The 21,220-nt window shown below is 37.6% G+C and overlaps 1 protein-coding gene across 1 annotated transcript in view; it reads left to right on the top strand.

Annotated features, from left to right (window-relative positions):
- Window positions 1–21,220, top strand: part of LAMA2 (laminin subunit alpha 2) — a 621,613-nt gene that overhangs the window by 478,992 nt on the left and 121,401 nt on the right. Inside the window, exons 34-37 of the mRNA XM_017533228.2 lie at window positions 1,780–1,891; window positions 10,551–10,713; window positions 12,098–12,308; window positions 20,266–20,382. Coding sequence (XP_017388717.1) covers window positions 1,780–1,891; window positions 10,551–10,713; window positions 12,098–12,308; window positions 20,266–20,382 — 603 coding nt within the window. The remainder of the gene's footprint in view (window positions 1–1,779; window positions 1,892–10,550; window positions 10,714–12,097; window positions 12,309–20,265; window positions 20,383–21,220) is intronic.

Raw genomic sequence — 21,220 nt, 5'->3', positions numbered from 1 at the left:
TGACCTCATGATCCACCTACCTCAGCCCCCCAAAGTGCTGGGATTACAGGTGTGAGCCACTGCACCCGGCCAACTACCAACCTCTTAGGCAGTTGACCTTAGCTAGTGATTCAAAAGTAACATTTAAAAAATTATGTATGTGTATGTATGTGTATATGTGAATGTGTGTATGTATATGTGTCCATGTGTAAAAAGTTATTTGACCCATCAGAACTTTGAATGCAAACATGTGCAGGAAAACAAGTTTAAGGAAATTAATGGAACATAATTGCAACATGAAAGCAAGGATTTGAATAATCTAGCAATTGCATGCACAGTTTATTCCAAAAAAAATTTTCAATCTAAAAGTAAAAATAATTCCATTAATATTTAGAAGAATAAATCCAGAGCATTATAACACATTTGTTAATACTCTTCAAATTATTGTGTATATGTACTGCAAATTATACAGAAAAACTTTTGAATTTTCCAATGGATTCTCACTCTTTCATCCTTTTATTTGTGATGTTAACACTTGCAGGTTGAGAAACTGATGATAATAGTTGGACTTTACATTCTTCCTTTTATGTAAAACCTTGAAAACTTTCATAAATTAAACCTCTTGCTGCCCTTGAGGAATCACAAAATGCAGTACACTTCCTCTAGCATCTCTTACCATGTTCTGTGCTGGCCAGACATTTAGTTCTATTTAAAATCCACTTATGTATATTTTAAAAATTAATTCTCTGGCCATGCCTAGTATGCAAGCACTCTAGTACGAGATTGTAGAGCATTAATATGCTGCCAAGTTGGACCTTATTCAAAATTATATTGAGACAGTTTGCGATTCTCTAATTCATTATCTGTCGTTAGACTATCCATATCATTTTCGTAAAAGAGAAGAAGGCTTATATACTAGCCTATGCATGCACATAGAAAAATGAAGGGTAAACCTTTCAGGGCACTCTAAACCTTGGATTTTTTTAAAGAAACAATGTTATACACACACCATTTTTGTTTGACTACATATGATGTATTTTAACCATGAACACATTGAATGCATTTCAGTGTGTCAAATGATGTTTTCAATGTGAATAGAGGTGAATGTGTATGAGAATACTCTTTGGGAGGTGGGGCTATTTGGGGGTTCTGTTTTACTTTGCTGAAAATGCTGCAAATGATTCTGTGATTAACAACCGTATTTTTGGTGCTATCATATGGAAAAAAGTTAGTATTTATTCTCCCTTAATGTTTTATTGGCACCTTTGATGTGTTATAAAACAGGCATTTACTACTGAGTAGCTAAGCATTTCCCCCTCTTTGTTACTTTGATTAACGTATTGATCTAAAACAAACCTATAGGATCAAGCTGATTGAGGCCGACGGCCTGTTCATCTCTCAAGAGGCCATGGCTGCACTCCACACACTTTTTAGTAAATAAAATACGGACAAAACTGCAACATGTGGAGGCTGAAGATTCCATTAAAGACTTTTGGCAACTGTACCTTAAAGATATTTCAAAAATAATTGTGCTTTATCGCTTCTTCTGTGCCATAGCGTATAACAAGGGTTTCTAAAAAGACCAAATACAGCTATCTGATTTCCATTTAATGGAAGAAGTAATAAAGTTTAATTGTATACTTGAGCACGGGGCATCATTTCCAGTACATCTGATCAATAATTCATCGATTGCCTTTGGCTCAAAGTAATATTTGAAAGAAAATGCAGCCAGTGGGAGCTTATCTAGCCGTAGCTTCATCATCTCTATTAATTATGCTTTTCCCGAATTTGGATCATTAGGCTACCAAAGTGACAGCAGATGGTGAGCAGACCGGACAGGATGCTGAGAGGACCAACGCCAGAGCAGAGTCCCTGGGAGAATTCATTAAGGAGCTTGCCCGGGATGCAGAAGGTATTAGAAAGAATCACATTTTAATCATCATTTCTCCCAACAGAAAAATACAGAAAAGGATGACACAGGACTGGAATTTCTCTTGTTATAAGTGACATCTGTAAAATCAAAAGTTGAGTTTCAGAAAGTGGTGTGGTTAAGATACTCAAGGGTATGATCTGCTGAGAACCTGTGACCTACAGTGTTACATTAGTGACAGTAGTCAGTGAATTAGTGACAATGTGGGCCTAATAGCAGTAAATTCTTGAAACATGGCTATTATAATTATAGAAGAATAGGAGACGTTTCCTTTGTTATTGTTTTTACTTGAAAGCATTTAAAATTTTTTTTCATTTTTAAGGACACTAATGTTATCATTCCACTTGACACACTAAAGCAGCGCTTTTGGTTTCTTAAAATGGCTTTTCAAATACTTGGGACTGGCTTTTAATGAACATCTGTTGCTTGGGATTTGGATGTGCTGCTTTATGAGAAGCTCTAGTGCATTTAGTCCACAATTCTCTAGGAGTTAATTCTTGGCGTTTACTAATATGAATGAGAATCAAAGTGGAAGCCATTTTTGAGCAAAAGCCCAAAAAAAAAAAAAAAAAAAAAAAAAAAAAAAAAAAAAAAAAAAAAAAAAAAAAAAAAAAAAAAAAAAAAAAAAAAAAAAAAAAACCCTAGCCATTAAATATCTGTTAAAATATAATAAACATGCATGCATGTTTAGAAAGTGGGAAAAATGGTTTTTGTTGTTTTTTGCTGGAAGAAGTAAAACCTTTTTCTAGCTCTGCAATATTATGCATTTTAGATACTTTGCTTCATATTGTAGCCAAATAAATAAGGATGTGAGATCAACTTCGAGGCAGATTCTGACCAATAACTCTTAGACATCACTGGCCAAGAAGAGAAGAAATCCCAAAAATTCACCACTGCAAGAAGCAACAGAACTTATTCTGAGACCTAATTTGAGGCAAAAGATGTAAGATTCTGAAACCAGAAAAATCTCAGTTAACTCATTGTGGTTTATCCTCTGCTAGATGAAGCTGTTGTGCTTTCCCTAGTATTATTTTCCATTAATGCTACTTGAAGTGCCCCCTCCAACCCAAAACAACGACAACAACAAATCCCACTGCAAGTAAAGCATCTTCACTCTGAGCGGGTCCCCAAAGGCTCTGGTCAACACTCCAGGAAACTTCCTTTTCTTTCGATTGACGTTTCAAACATCCAACACCCAGCAGCTCATCCTGGGGACTCATTTTCAATTTGTTTCAATGAAACATTGGTATCAGAATAAATACTAGCATATGTTTTAATAGATCCTAGTATCAACACTGCTTCCTTTATTCTCTGCGTTGTATCTTCCATCTCCCACCAAAGAGACACACATATTTATGGCTACCTCTTTGGTAAATTTGAATTTTTACTTCTGGGTGCCTAGGGCCTTCTGGTACTGTTTGTACAGTTTGTGCACAAACAGGGGCCAGAGTGGAGATGATATTTATCCCAGGCTTGCTCACCACTCCAAATCCCAAATCTATCCACCAGAGAAAGGATTACCCATCACCAAAGGTCTCTCTCATTCTCTAAATTATGCATAGATCAGGTGGACTGATCGTGTCTGTCCAGATGGGGCACCCTTTTCTAATATATGTGAAGTGCCATGTAGCATACTTTAGGGAAATAAGAACACTACTCCCTTTTGCCTGTAGGCACTATTTGGTAGAATTAATCCAACTATTAAAATTGAATGAAAGTTCAAATTTAGATTGTATCAGAGCAACACTAAGTGCTCAGATGTGATACAAAGCTTGGCAGTTTAGAGGAGAAACAGAGAGAAGGAGGGGGGAGGAAGATAGGAGAGGGAAGGAAGGAAGGGGAAGGAGGAAAAAGGAAGGAAGGAAGGAAGGGAGGGAGGGAGGGATGGAGGAAGTGAGGGAGGGAGAAGAAAGGAGGGGGGTGAAGGGAGAAAGGAAGAAAGGAAGGGGACGGAAGGAGGAAGGAAAGGAGGGAGGGAAGAAAGGAGGGAGGAAAAGAAGGAACGAAGGGAGGAAGAAAGGGAGGGAGGGAGGAAGGAAGGAAGGAAGGAAGGAAGGAAGGAAGAGAGGGAGGGAGGGAGGGAGGGAGGGAGAAAGGGAGGAAGAAAGAAAGGGAGAAAGGGGAAGGAAGAAAGGAAGGGGAGGGAGGAAGGAACAAAGAAAGGAAGGGAGGAGGGAGGGAGGAAAGGAGGAAGGAAGGAAGAAAGAAAAAGGGAGAGAGGAAAGAAGGAAGGGAAAGGAGGGAGGAGGGAGGCATGGGGAGAAAGGAAGGAAGGAAAGGAGGGAGGGAAGAAGACGAAGGGAGAGAGGAAATAAGGAAGGGAAAGGAAGGAGGGAGGGAGGAAGGAAGAAGGGAAGAGACGGAAGAAGGAGGAAAGGACAGAGGAAAAAAGGAAGGCAAAGGAGGGAGGAAGGAAGCAAGGAAGAAAATGGAAGGAAGGGAGGGAGGGAGGGATGGAGGAAGGAAGGAAGGAAAGAAGGAAGGAAGGAAGGAAGGAAGGAAGGAAGGAAGGAAGGAAGGAAGGAAGGAAGGAAGGAACTCACTAAAGTAGGTTATACAACATATCCACACCACGTTTTTTTTCTCTCTCTCAAAATTACAATAATAGCGGATAGCCATCAGTGCTTTTACATTTTGTTAGTTGTTATAAATTGCTGTGGGAAGAGCCAGTGCTTCAGGCTGACATTTGTCTATTTCAGATTTATGTTTGAATAGATGTACTATTCGTCCTATTTTTCATTGTAGTTCATGACCTCTTTATAGATAATCAACTTCTATTCATATAAGGCATTCTTATCTCACTATAATTTTGTAATATCTACTGTGCTATGACTCCTGCTTACATCATAAATAAACTATATTTTCTTCCATCCATTGTTAGGATTAATGAGTGGACAGGTATAAACCCATTTAAACCCATTAGTGTTTATTTTCTGACATACAATCGGACTTAATCAATGATAAACATAGTTTCTTCCTATTTCTCAGGTCAGAGTATATTACTTTCTATTCTTAATAAATTTGCCCCATCAGAGGATTTTTTTTTCAGATTTAGTATGAAACAGTTTTGCTTCTCCTGAGGAATTTTTATTTATATTTATAGATACTGTATACCTCTTAAGAGTCCTATTTGTATTCCCTGCTATGCATTGGCTACTAAGATGCTCAGAAGTGGACTTAGGATTCATTGCATTGAACATTATGGCATGGGGTTTTCTGTCTAGTAATTCCTTCCCTGATTTACACTGTTGTTTTTTTTTAACCTGGAACATTAGTTCCTTTTATTTTATTTTATTTTATTTTATCTTATCTTCAGGATTTTTTCAATTACCAAAATCCTCCTTTGAACTAAGTTGGAAATAAATAGGTACATTCCAAAGATATATCTTTTACAATCATTTTCAATACTGTAGGAAAGAAAATATATTGAAGTGCTAGGGCATACTTTTGAATAAGAGATGAAAAACACATTCATCTTTAGTTTAAGAATACTCAGAGAAGGTACAAATCCTAAATTCCAAATCCTATATATAAATAGGATTTGGAACTATATATATGTATATAAACATAAAAATGTATGTTTATATATGTCTATAAAGAGTGAAACAATTAAACTGCTATTAAAATGATGCTTTCTTTCTTTTTTTGGTGTGGGGGGTGCGGTTCTAAGAAAACTAGCACATGCTAGATGCTTATGAGACAAATGGAAAATAATAGCATTTTAAAATTTAACTTTCAGTAGGAAAACAATGGAAAGAAAAATTAAACTAGACAGTTCACCACACAAAAAGAATTTTAAATGGGGGTAAGGGGAGTGCAGTGAAATAATCTGGAAAAAAACTATAAACCTTTAAAACACTAATAATAAACAAATGTTATCTGAATTAAACTGACAGGTTTTAATGGGCCATATGTAATTTACTTGTGTCCTGATGAGACCATAGTTTTCTCCAAAGCTCATGCCTAATTTTTTTTTCATAATGAAGATAAAGTAGCACACATCCCAAAAACTCATTTGAAAGATGCTATAATTTTATCCAAAAAGATAGTGAAGGCCCATGTCCCTTTTGGGGAGCTTGTATTTTTTTACATAACATGGTTTGCAAGAAAAAGCTGGCCATGGAGTAGCAGTTTATTCCATAAGCAGCCAATATATTTGCTGAAATGTTTGTTCTTTTGGTCCTAATCACACTGCAATCTTTTGACACTATTTCAATGACAATAATTGCAACAATTAATAATATCCAACCAGAAATGAAAAGCTCGTGACTGAATTGCACGATGATGTCCTATAGAAACTTTATGGGTATGTGTTCTATGTTTTGATGTTTCTTTCTCATGTTTTCTATTTTCTTTTTTATATTTTTCTTTAAGTTCTAGGATACATGTGCAGAATATGCAGGTTTGTTACATAAGTATACATGTGTCATGGTGGTTTGCTGCACCTATCATCAAAAGAAGACATTTATGTGGCCCACAAACATATGAAAAAAAGCTCAACATCACTGGTCCTTACAGAAATACTACTCAAAACTACAATGGGATAACGTCTCACAGCAGTCAGAATGGCAATTATTAAAAAGTCAGGAAACAACAGATGCTGGCAAGGCTGTGGAGAAATAGGAACGTTTTACACTGTTGGTGGGAATGTAAATTAGTTCAACCATTGTGGGAGGTAGTGTGGTGATTCCTCAAAGACCCAGAACCAGAAATACCATTTGACCCAGCAGCCCCATAACTGGGTATATACCCAAAGGAATAGAAATCATTCTACTATAAAGAGACATGCACACATATGTTTATTGCAGCACTATTTATAATAGCAAACACATGGAACCAACCCAAATGCCCATCAATGTTAGGCTGGATTAAGAAAATGTGGCACATCTACACCAATGGAATACTATGCAGCCATAAAAAGAAAGATCCTGACCTTTGTTTGCAGGGACATAGATGAAGCTGGAAGCCATCATCCTCAGCAAACTAACACAGGAATTGAAAGCCAGCCACTGCATGTTCTCACTCATAAGAGGAAACTGAATAATGAGAACACATGGACACAGGGAGGGGAACAACATACACCAGGGCCTGTCGCAGGGTCAGGGGAGAGGGGAGATCATTAGGACAAATAGCTAATGCATGAGGGGTTTAAAACCTAGATGACGGGCTGGGCACGGTTGCTCACGCCTGTAATCCAAGCACTTTGAGAGGCTGAGGTGGGCAGATTACCTGAGATCAGGAGTTCAAAACCAGCCTGGCCAACATGTCAAAATCCCATCTCTACTAAAAATACAAAATTCAGCTGGGTGCAGTGGCATACATCTGTAATTCCAGCTACTTGGGAGACTGAGACAGAAGAATCATTTGAACCCCAGAGGTGGAGGTTGCAGCAATCCAAGATTGTGCCACTGCACTCCAACATGGGCAACAGAGCAAGACTCCACCTCAAAAAAAAAAAAAATCCCTAGATGGCAGGTTGATAGGTGCAGCAAACCACCTTGGCACATGTGTACCTATGTAACAAAGCTTGCTTTCTGAATACATGATCATTTTGCTAAGGCCATTTTTGTGTACCTTCGTGATTTCCTCTAGTTGTTTACAAATGATTTAAATTTAAAGAAATTATATATGCTGTCCAAAAGATATGGCCATAATTGCCTTTGCCTTTTCCTCTATCAAATGTCATTCTTTTTCTACCAGATTCTTATCTATAGAAGTTTAGCTTTGATTCTAGAGCACAAGAGAAATAGTGAGATTCTAGCTCTCATTTTTCCCTTCCTCTATGTTGCCTATGCCCAGAATCTAAATTAGGTCAAATTTTAAAAGATATCTCTTATGAAAGCTCATTTATACACACACACACACACACACACACACACACACACACACACACACACACATTCATTTAACAAAGGAAAAAATACAGCAAGTTGGGAAGTGGCATTTATTAATGTCATTTTCATTTTAAAAAGTAAATACAAATGATAGCAGTAGTTACTTACATGCTATAATTGGTTAAAGTCAACTATACAGGTAGCATGCATTCAGACTAAAGGATGAGATAGCACCATAGGTATAACCAAATCTGCTACGCTTTCTTGAAATCTAATAAGCAGAAAGCTTCTTACATTTAATTGTTGGTACTCTAGAGGGCTTCCCACCTAGTTTGCTGCACCAAGGAGCTTTCAAACTGTGGTTCTAAAACAAATTGTGACACAGCCTAGGCGATATATCTTACTAACAATAGTGCTGGAATCTTGGGAGAGTTCTTTGGCCTGTGTCAAGGTTTAACTATTAGGCAGTGAGCCAAGAAAGAGCCACCCTCACTAACTTCTAGGAATGCAGCACCTGAGCAATAACTTCTACCACAGGGTTAGGAATGGCCATATTTGTTCTTTAAGACATGTGATTCAAATATTTCTGCTAATTAAACTGTGGCTTTCTTAGTCCATTTGGGCTGCTGTAATGAAAATTTCATAAACTTTGTGGTATTTCTCATTTCTGGAGGCTGAGAGGTCCAAGATCAAGGTGCTGGCTGGTTTGGTGTCTGGTGTGGAGCTGCTTCCTGGTTCAGAGGTGGCTGTCTCCTTGTTATAATTTCATGTGGTAGAAGGGGCAAGGGAGTTCTCTGGCATCCCTGTTATAAGAGCACTGATCTCATTCTTGCCCTTATGACCTAATACCTCTCAAAGGGTTTGTATTAATCTGTTTTCACACTGCTATAAAGGATTACCTGAGACTGGGTAACTTATGAAGAAAAGGGCTATAATTGACCACAGTTCTGCATGCTTAACAAGATGCATGACTGGGAGGCCTGAGGAAACTTACAATCATGGCAGAAGGCGAAGGGGAAGCAAGGACCTTCTTCACGTGGTGGCGAGAGAGAGAGAATGAAGGGGGAAGTGCCACACACCTTCAAACAACCAGATCTTGTGAGAATTCACTCACTGTCACGAGGATAGCAAGGGGGGAGTTTTGCTCCCATGATTCAATCACCTCCCACCAGGCCCCTCCCCCGACATGTGGGTATCACAACTTGAGATGAGATTTCAGGTAGGGGGGATACAGAGAGAAACCACATCAGGCTCCGCCTCTACATACCATCACATTGGGAATTAGATTTCAATATATGAATTTGAGGGGAACCTAAACATTCAATCTGCAGCATTGGCTATCAAGGGATAAAGTATGGACTACAGGAACTTTTAAACCAAAGATATATATAACGAAGAAAGGATTGTAAAGATGCATTGTGGAAAGGGTACATTAGATATTGACACTCAATTCTTTCTACTGGCTCAGTGTTCCTCAAACTCTAGGGTACATCAGGAGCTCGGAGAAAGCTTTTTAAAACCCAGATTGCTGGTCCTCGTCCCCAGAATTTCTGAGTCAGTAGATTTGTGGCAGGTGAGAATCTGCATTTCTAATAGACTCCAAGGTGATGCTGCTGCTGCTTGTTGGGGACCACATTTTAAAACCACCATGCTCACCCTCCATCTCACATACCCTCTGCCTGTTCTGCTTGTCCTGACTATGTGCACCTATTTCAGGAGTTCTGCCCAGTGCAAATCAGAAAACTCTCTCCAAGGGTAGAAATTAATTTTCAGGATTCTCTATGTCATAAGGAGGTCTTCAGATACACCCTTGAATGATAGAAAATGCCTCTTGGCTAGACCAGACCCCTCATTTTAGGAGTTTTCGAAGGTAATATTAAAGAAATAAGTATCAGCTGACAAAAGAGTTTTCGAAAACATCTCTCTTCAACTCACTAAAAAAAATGTCCTATCGAACACACTCCAGGAAACTTTAGTCCAAAACTAATAAAAGTACTGTGTAAATGTTTCAATTCGCCATTTTAAACTTTTATTTGACATAGAATTCTTTTTTCAAATGAAATCTTGCCCAGAACACCAACCTATAAAGCAGATTCTTGGCAGAATAGGCATCATTTGTAGAAAACCTGAAGCACCTGGAGAATCCTATGATTCCAAGGAACACAGTTTGAAACCCCATTTAATGCATAATAAACACAGAGCCTTGTGTAGGATGCTATTGCTGGAAGGTGTCGTTGAAGCCTAATTTATAACCCTTCTCCTAAAAGGGTTATAAGCCTGAACTAGTGCTTCTTTCTTCACTCTTTTAAAAAAATGAGCACAGGAACACTATGTGGAAATACCCGGGCAGGTTCATTTTCAGAGATCTCATCACATAGTATTTCCATAGTCGGTATTTTTAAACTGACTGATAGCCATTCCTATGACTATCTTATCAGCATTGCTGTGTTTCCAGCCTCAAAGTGTTCCAGCCTCAAGGTATTAGGCTACAGGCCACTTTTTTTTTTTTAATCTCTAACCAGAATATGCTTTGACCTACTTCTTTATTTGTGATTCTTTCTTTTGAGGCTAGAAACATCATGCTTTAATTCCTGTAACCCCCGAAATAAAAATAATATTGAGAAATATATTATGCTTCCCTGTTTGTTACTGATTATTGTCTTAACTGCCTGTGTGTTTCCCAGCAGGAACACTCACGGCAAAATACTCTTCATTTGGAGATGGCGGCGCCAAGCAGATGCTGAATGCCGTGTTTTCATGTGGCATTTTTGTTTACTAATTTACAATATTTGTTTTACCCCCTGCAGCTATAAATGAAAAAGCTATAAAACTAAATGAAACTCTAGGAACTCAAGACAAGGCCTTTGAGATAAATTTGGAAGGGCTTCAGAAAGAGATTGACCAGATGATTAAAGAACTGAGGAGGAAAAATCTAGAGACACAAAAAGAAATTGCTGAAGATGAGTTGGTGTGAGTAGATGCGTTGTTATTTTTTCATTTGACAAACTGAGATTTCCAGATAATTTACAGTTTCTAAATTTTTATCACACATGTAAGCAAAGAATACTCTGTTTTTCCGACCTGGAGATGTGTGCTATTTTATCATTTTATCTACCCATCTGTCTATCATCTATCTATTGTTTATTCATTTACTTATTTAATTGTACTTTACCATTGTTCTAAAATGAATCAAAAGCATATTCTTGCCTACATATAAATAATGAAGTAAATGATTTTTTCTGGTGCTACCCCTCCTATAATTAGGCTAATGAGCTTGATTTGTTAATCACCTGTCTTAAGGACTTCTAGACTAACAGTTGATTTTTGTTTTAAGAAAAATACCTTTGGATAAACAAAGTTATGACTTTACCATTCATGTATAGGCCATCCTATACATTTTATCATCTTAAGAAATGCTGAAAAGAAAAGTCATCAAATAATAAATACTTTCAAATAAAAGTTGGGAATTTGAAGATTGGGAACAGTGATAGTGATTTTACCCATGCTAAATAACTGTTATAATAACACACTCAATAAAATAGATACATCTCTACATTCATAGTCAGCTAACTTCAAAGTGGTAGAATTATTAATACCTAAATAATATATACTAAACCAGCAATATCAGCATACCTGAGAACTTATTAAAAATACGGATTGTCAAATCCCATCCCAGACTTCCTGAATCAGAAACTTTGGGGATGGGACCCAGCAATCCATGTATTAACAAGTCCTTCAGGGAATTATGAGGCATGTCAGCTTGAGAATTACTGCTTTTCAAGTATTTAAACTTTCTTAATGACTCAGAAATTATCTCTTTAGAAAAACTAGGTAAGTTAAACCCAAAAAACTTCCAGGTCAGTCAGTTGGAAGAAAAAGAAAAGTAGATTAAAATCATGCTATTCCACTAGCATGGCAATAACCTAGAATTCTGTTCACAGTTTCTAAGCAAACATATCAATATTCACCCTTACATTCAAAGTAATAGAGAAAGGTCTCATTACAATGAAACAGGTGGATTGTTTGATTTTAGTATGTGAAGTGAATCATAAAACTCATTTCATCAGTCAGATTCTGAGAATGACATGAGACCCCTTCTGATTGAAAATGTTATTTTACTAACAAATTTAAAAGGTTTTTTTAAACATCTGTTTTGCTTTCATTTTAATTAATTATAAGTGGTCTCAGGTACCAGTTTTCACTTGATTTAGCACACAGTGAATCTATTTTACATGTTTTCTTATTTTCTCATTCTTCTCATGTTAGCATCTCTTTGTAACATGGTTTAATACCAATAAACCCTATGGCGGTGACATGAGCTCATTGTCTATTCTTGGGCTGTGGGTGGTTACAGAGCTGCAGAAGGCCTTCTGAAGAAAGTGAAGAAGCTGTTTGGAGAGTCCCGGGGGAAAAATGAAGAAATGGAGGAGGACCTCCGGGAAAAACTGGCTGACTACAAAGACAAACTTGATGATGCTTGGGACCTGTTGAGAGAAGCCACAGATAAAATCAGAGAAGCTAATGGCTTATCTGCAGTAAACCAGAAAAACATGACTGCTTTGGAGGTGAGTCTTGGGGGCACGTTTATCTCAATCTCAGAATGCGGGGAGCGGGGGCAGTGTTGAACATGGCGGGACTATTCAAGTTGATGCACATTTCCAAAGGTCAAGAGTAACAACTCTGAAAGGGTACTTCTAAGAATCAGAACAGGAAATGACTTTTTTTGTTTGTTTTGCTTTTAATGACCAATTACCATCACCCAAAGAATCAAATAAAATTTCAATAAGTTGAACTTTTGAAGGTATTTAAGAACTCTGTGGTACAGTGGAAGAAGTTCTTTACAGGGAGCCAGGGGACCTTGATCTCAATGACAACTGTGCCAGTAACTAGACATACAAATTGGGCAAGTCAACTAACATCTCTAAGCATCAGTTCCCCAAATCTACAATGAGTGCATTATACTATAGCAAATCGGGTATCTTCAAATATTCATATCACATTATTTTGCAACTTTCCCAATCTAATTTATAAACTTGGTTCAGAGATCTTGCTGCCAGAAATCACAGAAGTTCCCTACACTTTCAAATGCACCTGACAAATAACTCAATGAATTGACACCAGAGCTTGGAAAAAATTTGGTTCCCTTTTTTCTGTACAGTGGGTGTTATGCAAATGGTCTTTTAAAAAGGACTAACATGAACAAATCAGGTCTGGGTTATTTTCTCCTCCCTTTCTTCGCAGGCAACAGTTACTTATCAGCTCAAGAAATTCTGGGCAGCCTCTATCTTTTTCAGAGTGCTGATGAAACTAGAACTAAAACAGGTTCCTCCATTATTTTTTTCTTCTTGTTTTTACTTTCTTTCTTAATCTTAGTGTAGTAAGTGATCACTTTTCCCAAGAGTCAATTCAGCACATATAACAGCAGAAACCTGTATTTGATATTAATATTTAAACAACAACAACTTTCTCCCCAGAGACAAATTTACCTTTGTTGTTTTCCAACTGTCTGACTCTAACAGGTCAGAAAACATCAGCAGAACTATATGTCTTCTAACATATAATTTCAGCTTTAACAATAACTCAACACTCTTTGGCATATAGCATGTATGTAGAAATGTTTGTTGAATGACATTAGCAATTAAATAAATGAACCAGGATTTTTTTTTCTTCTGAGATGGCATCTCACTGGAGTGCGGTGGCATGATCTCAGCTCACTGCAACCTCTGCCTCCCGAGTTCAAGCAACTCTTCTGCCTCAGCCTCCCGAGTAGCTGGGATTATAGGTGCACACCACCACACCCGGCTAATTTTTGTATTTTTAGTAGAGACAGGGTTTTACCATATTGGCCAGGCTGGTCTTGAACTCCTGACCTCATGATCCACCTTCCTTGGCCTCCCAAAGGGCTGGGCTTAAAGATGTGAGCCACTGTGCCCAGCCGAACCAGGATTTTTTAAATCTATTGATTTCTATTTTCCTTTGGATTAAGTCGTAAGAGGATGTATTACATTTTTTAATATATTTTATTTCTACGTCCCTCTTCTGGGACTAAGCCTTGTCATTCTGGTAGAAGATTGAAGAGGCTTACTTTTTTTTCTTAACTGATGCACCTAATCTTAACCAATTTGGAGTCTACTGACATGCCAGCAGTATTCCAGAAAAAGCTCCCCGCTGTGAGGCGGGATGCTAGGCCGCTGTCCTATCACAGGCTCCAGCAGGATTCACCCTGCCCAGTGACACACCAGCCGTGTGACTTACCTGAAGGTTCACCTCTCTATTTTATGGCAACAGTTTGAGAAATGAAAATTACCTGTGTGGAGAGCATAGTAAGTATTTGAGAAATATTTCAAGGAGAGTTGTATGGCACAGTCAATAGCACCTTCAGTCGTTTCTTTTAGTGATGTTTAAAACCAGAATTCACCATTCTTGGGCACCCCTACAAATGCTTAGAGCTTATGTATAGTCACTACTGAAAATCTAAGTGGTCCTTTTTGGATTTTTATCTTATGTGTTGTGCTTAACTAAAGGCTTGTTAGGACGTTACTGGATAGAATAGGTAAGCTAACCGAATTCACATGAATAAGGTATGGATTATTTAAGGTTGCTTAGATTATCATGGTTGCTGCTAAAATGGCTGAAAATCACGTGGAGGGTTTGTTAAACAAGCAGGTCCTATGGTCTCCCACCCAGAGTCTGTGCAGGCCGGTCTGGGGTATGGCTCCGTGTCCCTATTTCTAACACTCTCCTTGGACTAATCTGACGCCTATACAGGTTTGAGGAAAACTGACAGATTGTATCTATTTGACTGAATAATAAGCTGTATTTTAAATAAATAACTCCCTTATGACTGTGCCTACAATGAAGGTGATATAATTAAGACCCAACTTGAAAACATTTTATTTATTTTAAGGTGGTAAGTGTGTAATTTTATGTTTAAAAATTTTATCAGGCATCTACTTCATTCAGGAAACATGCTGGACACCAAAATTGATTGTCTCAATGAGGAGGCCCCTAGAGCAGCAGCATTAGTGTAGCCTAGAAACTTCTCAAAAAGACAAATTCTTGAACCTCACCCCCAAATGATCAACTCTGAAACTCTGAGAATGGGGCCCAGAAATCTGTGTTTTAATAGCTCCTCTAGTGATTCAGATGCAGCCTCGCCGGTATAAACAATAAAACACCATCTCTGATGACTTCAAGTAACCTGTATTTAGTGGGAGGTGTACACATAAGCAAACCACTCTGTACACTACCATAATGATCACAGAGGTAAGCAAGGAGGGAGTTTCAGTCACCCCTGAGTTTAGGAAGGGCTTTGTAAGGCCCTGACACTTGTACTAGATCCTAAAGGGTGAGCACTCAGCCACAGAAAAAGAAAAAGAAGAACATTGCAGAAACTGGGAAAAACATAAACAAAGACATGGAGGAAAGAAAAGGACATTTTGGGGAAAAGTTCAGTGGCTTGATAGGCTGGGAAGAAAACTGTGTGTGAACAACTGGACAGATAGAAAGAAAAGATAGGCAGACTGCAGACTTTCAGTTATAAGAGAATTACACTGTGAGACTAAGCTAAGAATTTGTTTTTATCTGGAAAGCTATAGAAAGCAATTGAAATATTGCAGTCTTGGGTTTAAATAAAATTTGGGGGAATTTGAGTGGTTCAAATAAACTGAAGACATGGTTTTGTATTGGAAAATAGTGTGATATTAGGCTAGAAAATTAGGCTGTGATAGTATTTATTTTAATTTCTGTCTGGTACTACCATTTCAAGGTATTGTTGGTAACCAGGGTATTTGGGGTTGAATAGAAATTATTCTTGGCCTCAAAAAACTTATAATCTCCCAAAAAATTCAGACATTTTAACCTTTCACTCTGTGGCAGGAGCCCCAGCACAGAGCTCCAGAAGTATAAGGTGGTCTTAGGAAATGTTTGATAGAGCAGAAAAGCTTTCAAAAGCTACGTAAAAGTCTGTAGCAGAGATGGCTCTGGAGTTAGGAGCCAGATCATAGAAGGCTTTGAATGCAGCCTACTATATGGTGATGGAGTTAGAAGGGCATCTCCAGCGAGGCAGAGAAGGCTGAAGGGAACTGGGTACCTCATGGGCAGAAAGAGAGGAGACGAATAATTCAATGAAGTAAATAATATGTATTGAACAGTCTATCCCCAAATCTACCACTATGACCTTGCCAAAGAAGGCAGTGCAGATCAAGTAAAGAGTAAGTTGCTATATAAAGAATACACAGGCCAGCCTGGACAATATGGTGAAACCCTGTCTTTACAGGAAAATATACAAATTAGTCAGGCATGGTGGTGTGTGCCTGTGGTCCCACCTACTTGGAGGCTGAAGTGGGAGGATTGCTTGAGCCCAGAAATTTGAGCCTGCAATGAGCTGTGATGGTGCCACTGCACTCCAGCCTGGGTGACAGTGAGACCCTGTCTCAAAAAACAAACAAAAAAAAAAAAGCAAAGAAAAAGGAAAACAAGAATAGACAGGAAGATAGTTTTTGCAGGTTTCTGAAGAATCCACCACACCAAGACACCAACAAAAAACAAAGAAAGAAAGAGAAAGAAAGAAAGAAAGAAAGAAGGAAAGAAAGAAAGAAAGAAAGAAAGAAAGAAAGAAAGAAAGAAAGAAAGAAAGAAAGAAAGAAAGAAAGAAAGAAAGAAAGTTCAATTTGCAAAGCTCCAGAATAAAATAAGATCTAATTAATTACAAGTTAAAAGTAGAAACGTAATCAACTTTCATATTCAAACAGAATCATTGAGCAATTACGCTTATACTATACTTTTTGTAGAATAATTCTCCCTATACATTGGACTTTTTTTTGTTGTTTCTTAAATATTCTAAGTTTCCTATCTTAGATATTTTATATGCTACACCATTTTCTATCTCTGTTTTTATTACACTCGTCTAATTTCCTTAAGAATATATTATACATTAATTTACTCATTCATTTTATCACTACTCCACACAAGCCATGAGGAACATGTGTTCTTCCTCACTTCATCCCCAGATCCTAGAACAGTATCTGCCAAAGGCAAAACAGTTTTTTTGGTCCGTGAATAAATAAAGTGCCATAAAGCAAACCTAAATTCTCTGTATTTTTACCAATATTTGTGAGCTCCAAATTTCCATGTTTCCTCTGTTCAAAGCTAGATTTCATCAGTATCTAATCTGAAAATTAGCCACCTCTAAAATCTCTTTAATCTCACCATCATTTCTGATTGAGTATGAAAAGAAGCATATTTTGATCTTTGCATAACAATTGACTCCCTAATGTGACTCAATTAAAGCTTTTACAAAAGATTCTCACTACTTTATTGAAATGAAAATATATATGGCTCTTCAATTAACACATATGAAAGTGTTCTGTTTGCTTCCAGTAGCACAGCATGTTAAACTACCTTGATCCATTAATTCAAACAAGCCATGTTGGAAAGATTCTTGTATTTCTGTACATGGTATACTTTAAGTCAGTTCATACAAAAGCTAAGGGCTAAAATTGGCAGTTGTGTAAAAGAATGTTAGACCCTTGGAAGATAAGATATGACTTGTAATCAGGGACATTTGGGACTGTTCCTACGTTTGTTGTCTGTGAAGAGTGAATGACACATGTCAGAACCTGCCCTGAATTAGTGATGGGAGTAGCTGAACGAGCCAAGTGTCACCAGCACAAGTCCCAGGAATGGACTCAATTTTCTTTTTTCTTTCTTTCTTTCTTTTTTTTTTTTAAGACAGAGTTTCGCTCTTGTTACCTAAGCTGGTTTGCAATGACGCAATCTTGACTCACTTCAACCTCCGCCTCCCAGGTCAGGCAATTCTCCTGCCTCAGCCTTCCGAGTAGCTGGGATTACATGTGTACACCACCAGACTCAGCTAATTTTGTATTTTTAGTAGAGACAGGGTTTCATCATGTTGGCCAGGCTGGTCTCGATCTCCTGACCTCAGGTGATCCACCTGCCTCGGCCTCCCAAAGTGCTGGGATAACAGGCGTGAGCCACCATGGCTGACCCATTTTCATTTATTTATTAGAAAATATTTATTGAGGAAACTCATCTAGGGACTAGAGATAGTTATACATAAGGCTGTCTTTATGGAATTTGTGTTATAATACAGGAGATGGTCACTAAACCAATAAATAGGTCTAAGATATGACCATAAAGTCTGGATGCATAGACTGATATACATAACTTGTTTATTGATATGTAATACATGGTATGTTTCATGATATTGCATAATACATTCAATGTGCATAATACATATGGTATAATATATTCCATTCATTAACAACAAATAGTTCAACAGGCTGTTCCTTTCTGCTGGTCCCTGTATACGCATCTGTGATGCACTGGTGTCTCTGATTTTCATTACATAATCTTTGTTTTTAGCAACTCTCATCAAAAGTAATCAAGATGAATCAATCTACATAAAAAATAAAATAATATTATCTATGTTTCTATAGTTTGTGACCACTCTATAGAATACAATTCAGATAAATAAGTGCGATGAAGAACAAAATAAGGTAATTATAATAGTTAAAATCATAGTGTTACTGCATGCCAGGCAGTGTTAGCTAATTCTCTAATTTTAGCTTAGAACACTGCCTGGCATACCGTATATATCTATCACACGGAGTTTTTGTTAAAATGCAGATTCTCGGTCAGTAGTTCCCAAGAACGGATTGAGATTATGTGTTTCTAATGAGCTTCCTGGTGACACTGATGCTGCTGGTGAATGGGCTACACTTTGAGTAGAGAGGGACTAAACATTTTATATGAAGCTAAATTACTTCCTTAAGATTTCATAGCTTGGGAGCTGAGATCCCAAACAAGGAGGGCTGTCACTTGAATGTAGCTTTTAATCACTGTGCCCTAGTATATAGAGAATGATTGAGAAGAGGATGGGTGCTATTTTAGATAGGTAATCAGAATGGAGGGAGGAAACAAGCCAAGGAGTAGGAACAGCATACAGTGGGAGAATCTGCAAATGCAGAGGCTTAGAGGGAGGAACTAGATATATGGGCCTGGCAACATACTGAATTGATTGATGAAAAGAAGGAAAGAAAGGTATGAAATTAGCACTAGCCCAGTGCACTTTTTTTAAAAATGTGATTTCTATAATATAAGGGACAGTATTTGCACAGTCCAGGACCCAGGATCTATCATTAAGTAGACAGGAGTTTAAATCTTAACCACAGTGTACAACATGACCTTAAAGAAACCATTTACTGTCTTGGTTCATTTGAGCTGCTATAGCAACAGACCAAAAACTGAGTGGCTTATATGCAATCAAAATTTACTTCTTACGGTCCTGGAGGCTGGGAAATCCAAGATCAAGGTGTTGGCAGATTTGGTGTCTGATGAGGTACCCCTTTCCGGTTCCCAGACATCATTTTCACTGTGTCCTCACATAGTAAAAGGATGAACAAACTCCTTCAGATCTCTTTTATAAGGGCAAAAATCGCATATGTGAAGTCTCTGCTTCGTGACCTGGTCACCTGCAGAGGCCCCAGTTCTAGTCCTATCCCCTTGAGGATTAGAATTTCAACATATGGATTTTCAGAGAACACAAACGTTCGGACCACTGCCCTTTACCTGTTCAATTTCCCACTTATGTAAAAAGTGATCAATATAGAATTCAAAGAGTTGGAATAAAGTAAGAAAAGCTTATAAACTGCCTGGCACATATTGAGATCTACAAGAATTAGCATTATTGTCTACAGAAAAAAACTATAAGTGGTCAAAGCTTAATATTATAATTGAGGCAGTTAAATCTGTAGGTAGAATGGTGATTTCAGGAATAGGAATGAATCAGAAGTATAAAGAATAAAAAAAGTAAAAAATATGCCCCAAATGGAGAAATAACAGTATTTGTCTCTCATCGGTTTTACTCTTCTAGGCTGGGATTGCATTTCATGTAGTTTTTAGACAAGCTATATGTTCCAAAGCAAAATTATAATCTTTTCCTTATGAAACAGTGCATTTGGTTTATTCTTCCATGTGATTGTTTCTCTATTTCTTAAAAAGTACAAAAAAAAAGTACTTCCCCTAAGTTTCCTTAAAAATCTCACTTCAAATTTCACCGAAATCCCATTGAATGCATCTGCTTATGTTTACATTCACAAAGTACACATTTGTATATAGATTCTAGATTTGTATATAGATTCTAGAACTCAATATATAGTACCAATTTAACTATTCAGCACTTACATTTTCGTTAAAAATGGATGTTCTATCTTTCTTTAAAAGTAGTTTTAATTCCTCAACTAGTATCGCATAACTTTTCTTCACCTGGATGACTTTCTCACAATGAGAAGGAGAAATAACCGACACAAGCCTCTACATAGAAGAACTCTTGAAGGACTGGCTAAGTAGTTTATATTATTCTCATCTAGCCACATTGTCAACATGATGTACCTTTTTTGCCAAGCTTTTATTCGAACAGCTCAGGAAAGTCAGGAATACAGGTCTAGGTAGGATTTTACAAAAATGCAATTTTGATGCCTTGTTCACATCTGTCTACAGAAAAAGAAGGAGGCTGTTGAAAGTGGCAAACGACAAATTGAGAACACTTTAAAAGAAGGTAATGATATACTCGGTGAAGCCAACCGTCTTGCAGATGAAATCAACTCTATCATAGATGTGAGTATTTGGTAGAATCCAAAGAGATATGATAATACATAAACGGGAGCCAATGAGAAAGCTCAGTAATATAAGCAAACACTAGTCTTTGTTTTCTTGTGGAGATAAAATTATTTTGTATGATTCTGCTGTGACCATGCCTCTCTATTGGTGACAACTGGAATGTCTCTTTGTTCTCCCATTGGACATGAGTGTTTGTGTAAGGGTACTCATTCACACAAATCCGTTTTTGTCCACAGCGATGAAAGACATTTCTTGTTCCTAGAGCAGCACTTACAGTCTGCTTCAATATTTATATAACATTGGTTAAAAGAAAAATGTAAATTTACAAACAGGCTTTTATATGTAATGTCTAATGTATTGCACAGAGTGATATGTAGTCAATATGCAAATGGCCTAAGATACCCTATGAAGTGGCATTGTTTAAATAGATAGACTTTTCTTGGTGTAAGTTGGCTTCTTAAATTCCTAGTCTATTTCATTAAATAATGACTTTAATTCTCTATTCTTTTTGCTATGTTAGTAAATTTGAAGTTTCATTTATAAACAAAACATGTGGGCCGGGCATGGTGGCTCATGCCTGTACTCCCAGCACTTTGAGAGGCCAAGGCAGGCAGGTTGCCTGAGTTTAGGAGTTCGAAACCAGCCTGGGCAACATGGCAAACCCCGTCTCTACTAAAAATACAAAAAGTTAGCTGGGTGTTGTGGCTGGGCACCTGTAATCCCAGTTACTGAGGCTGAAGCAGGAGAATTGGTTGAACCCAGGAGGCGGAGATTGCAGTGAGCCAAGATCATGCCACCACACTCCAGCCTGGGTGATAGAGTCAGACTCTGGCTC

This window comes from Cebus imitator, unplaced genomic scaffold, assembly GCF_001604975.1.
Source record: "Cebus imitator isolate Cc_AM_T3 unplaced genomic scaffold, Cebus_imitator-1.0 Scaffold81, whole genome shotgun sequence".
Classification (NCBI taxonomy): domain Eukaryota; kingdom Metazoa; phylum Chordata; class Mammalia; order Primates; family Cebidae; genus Cebus; species Cebus imitator.
This window is presented reverse-complemented; position numbering and strand designations above follow the sequence as displayed.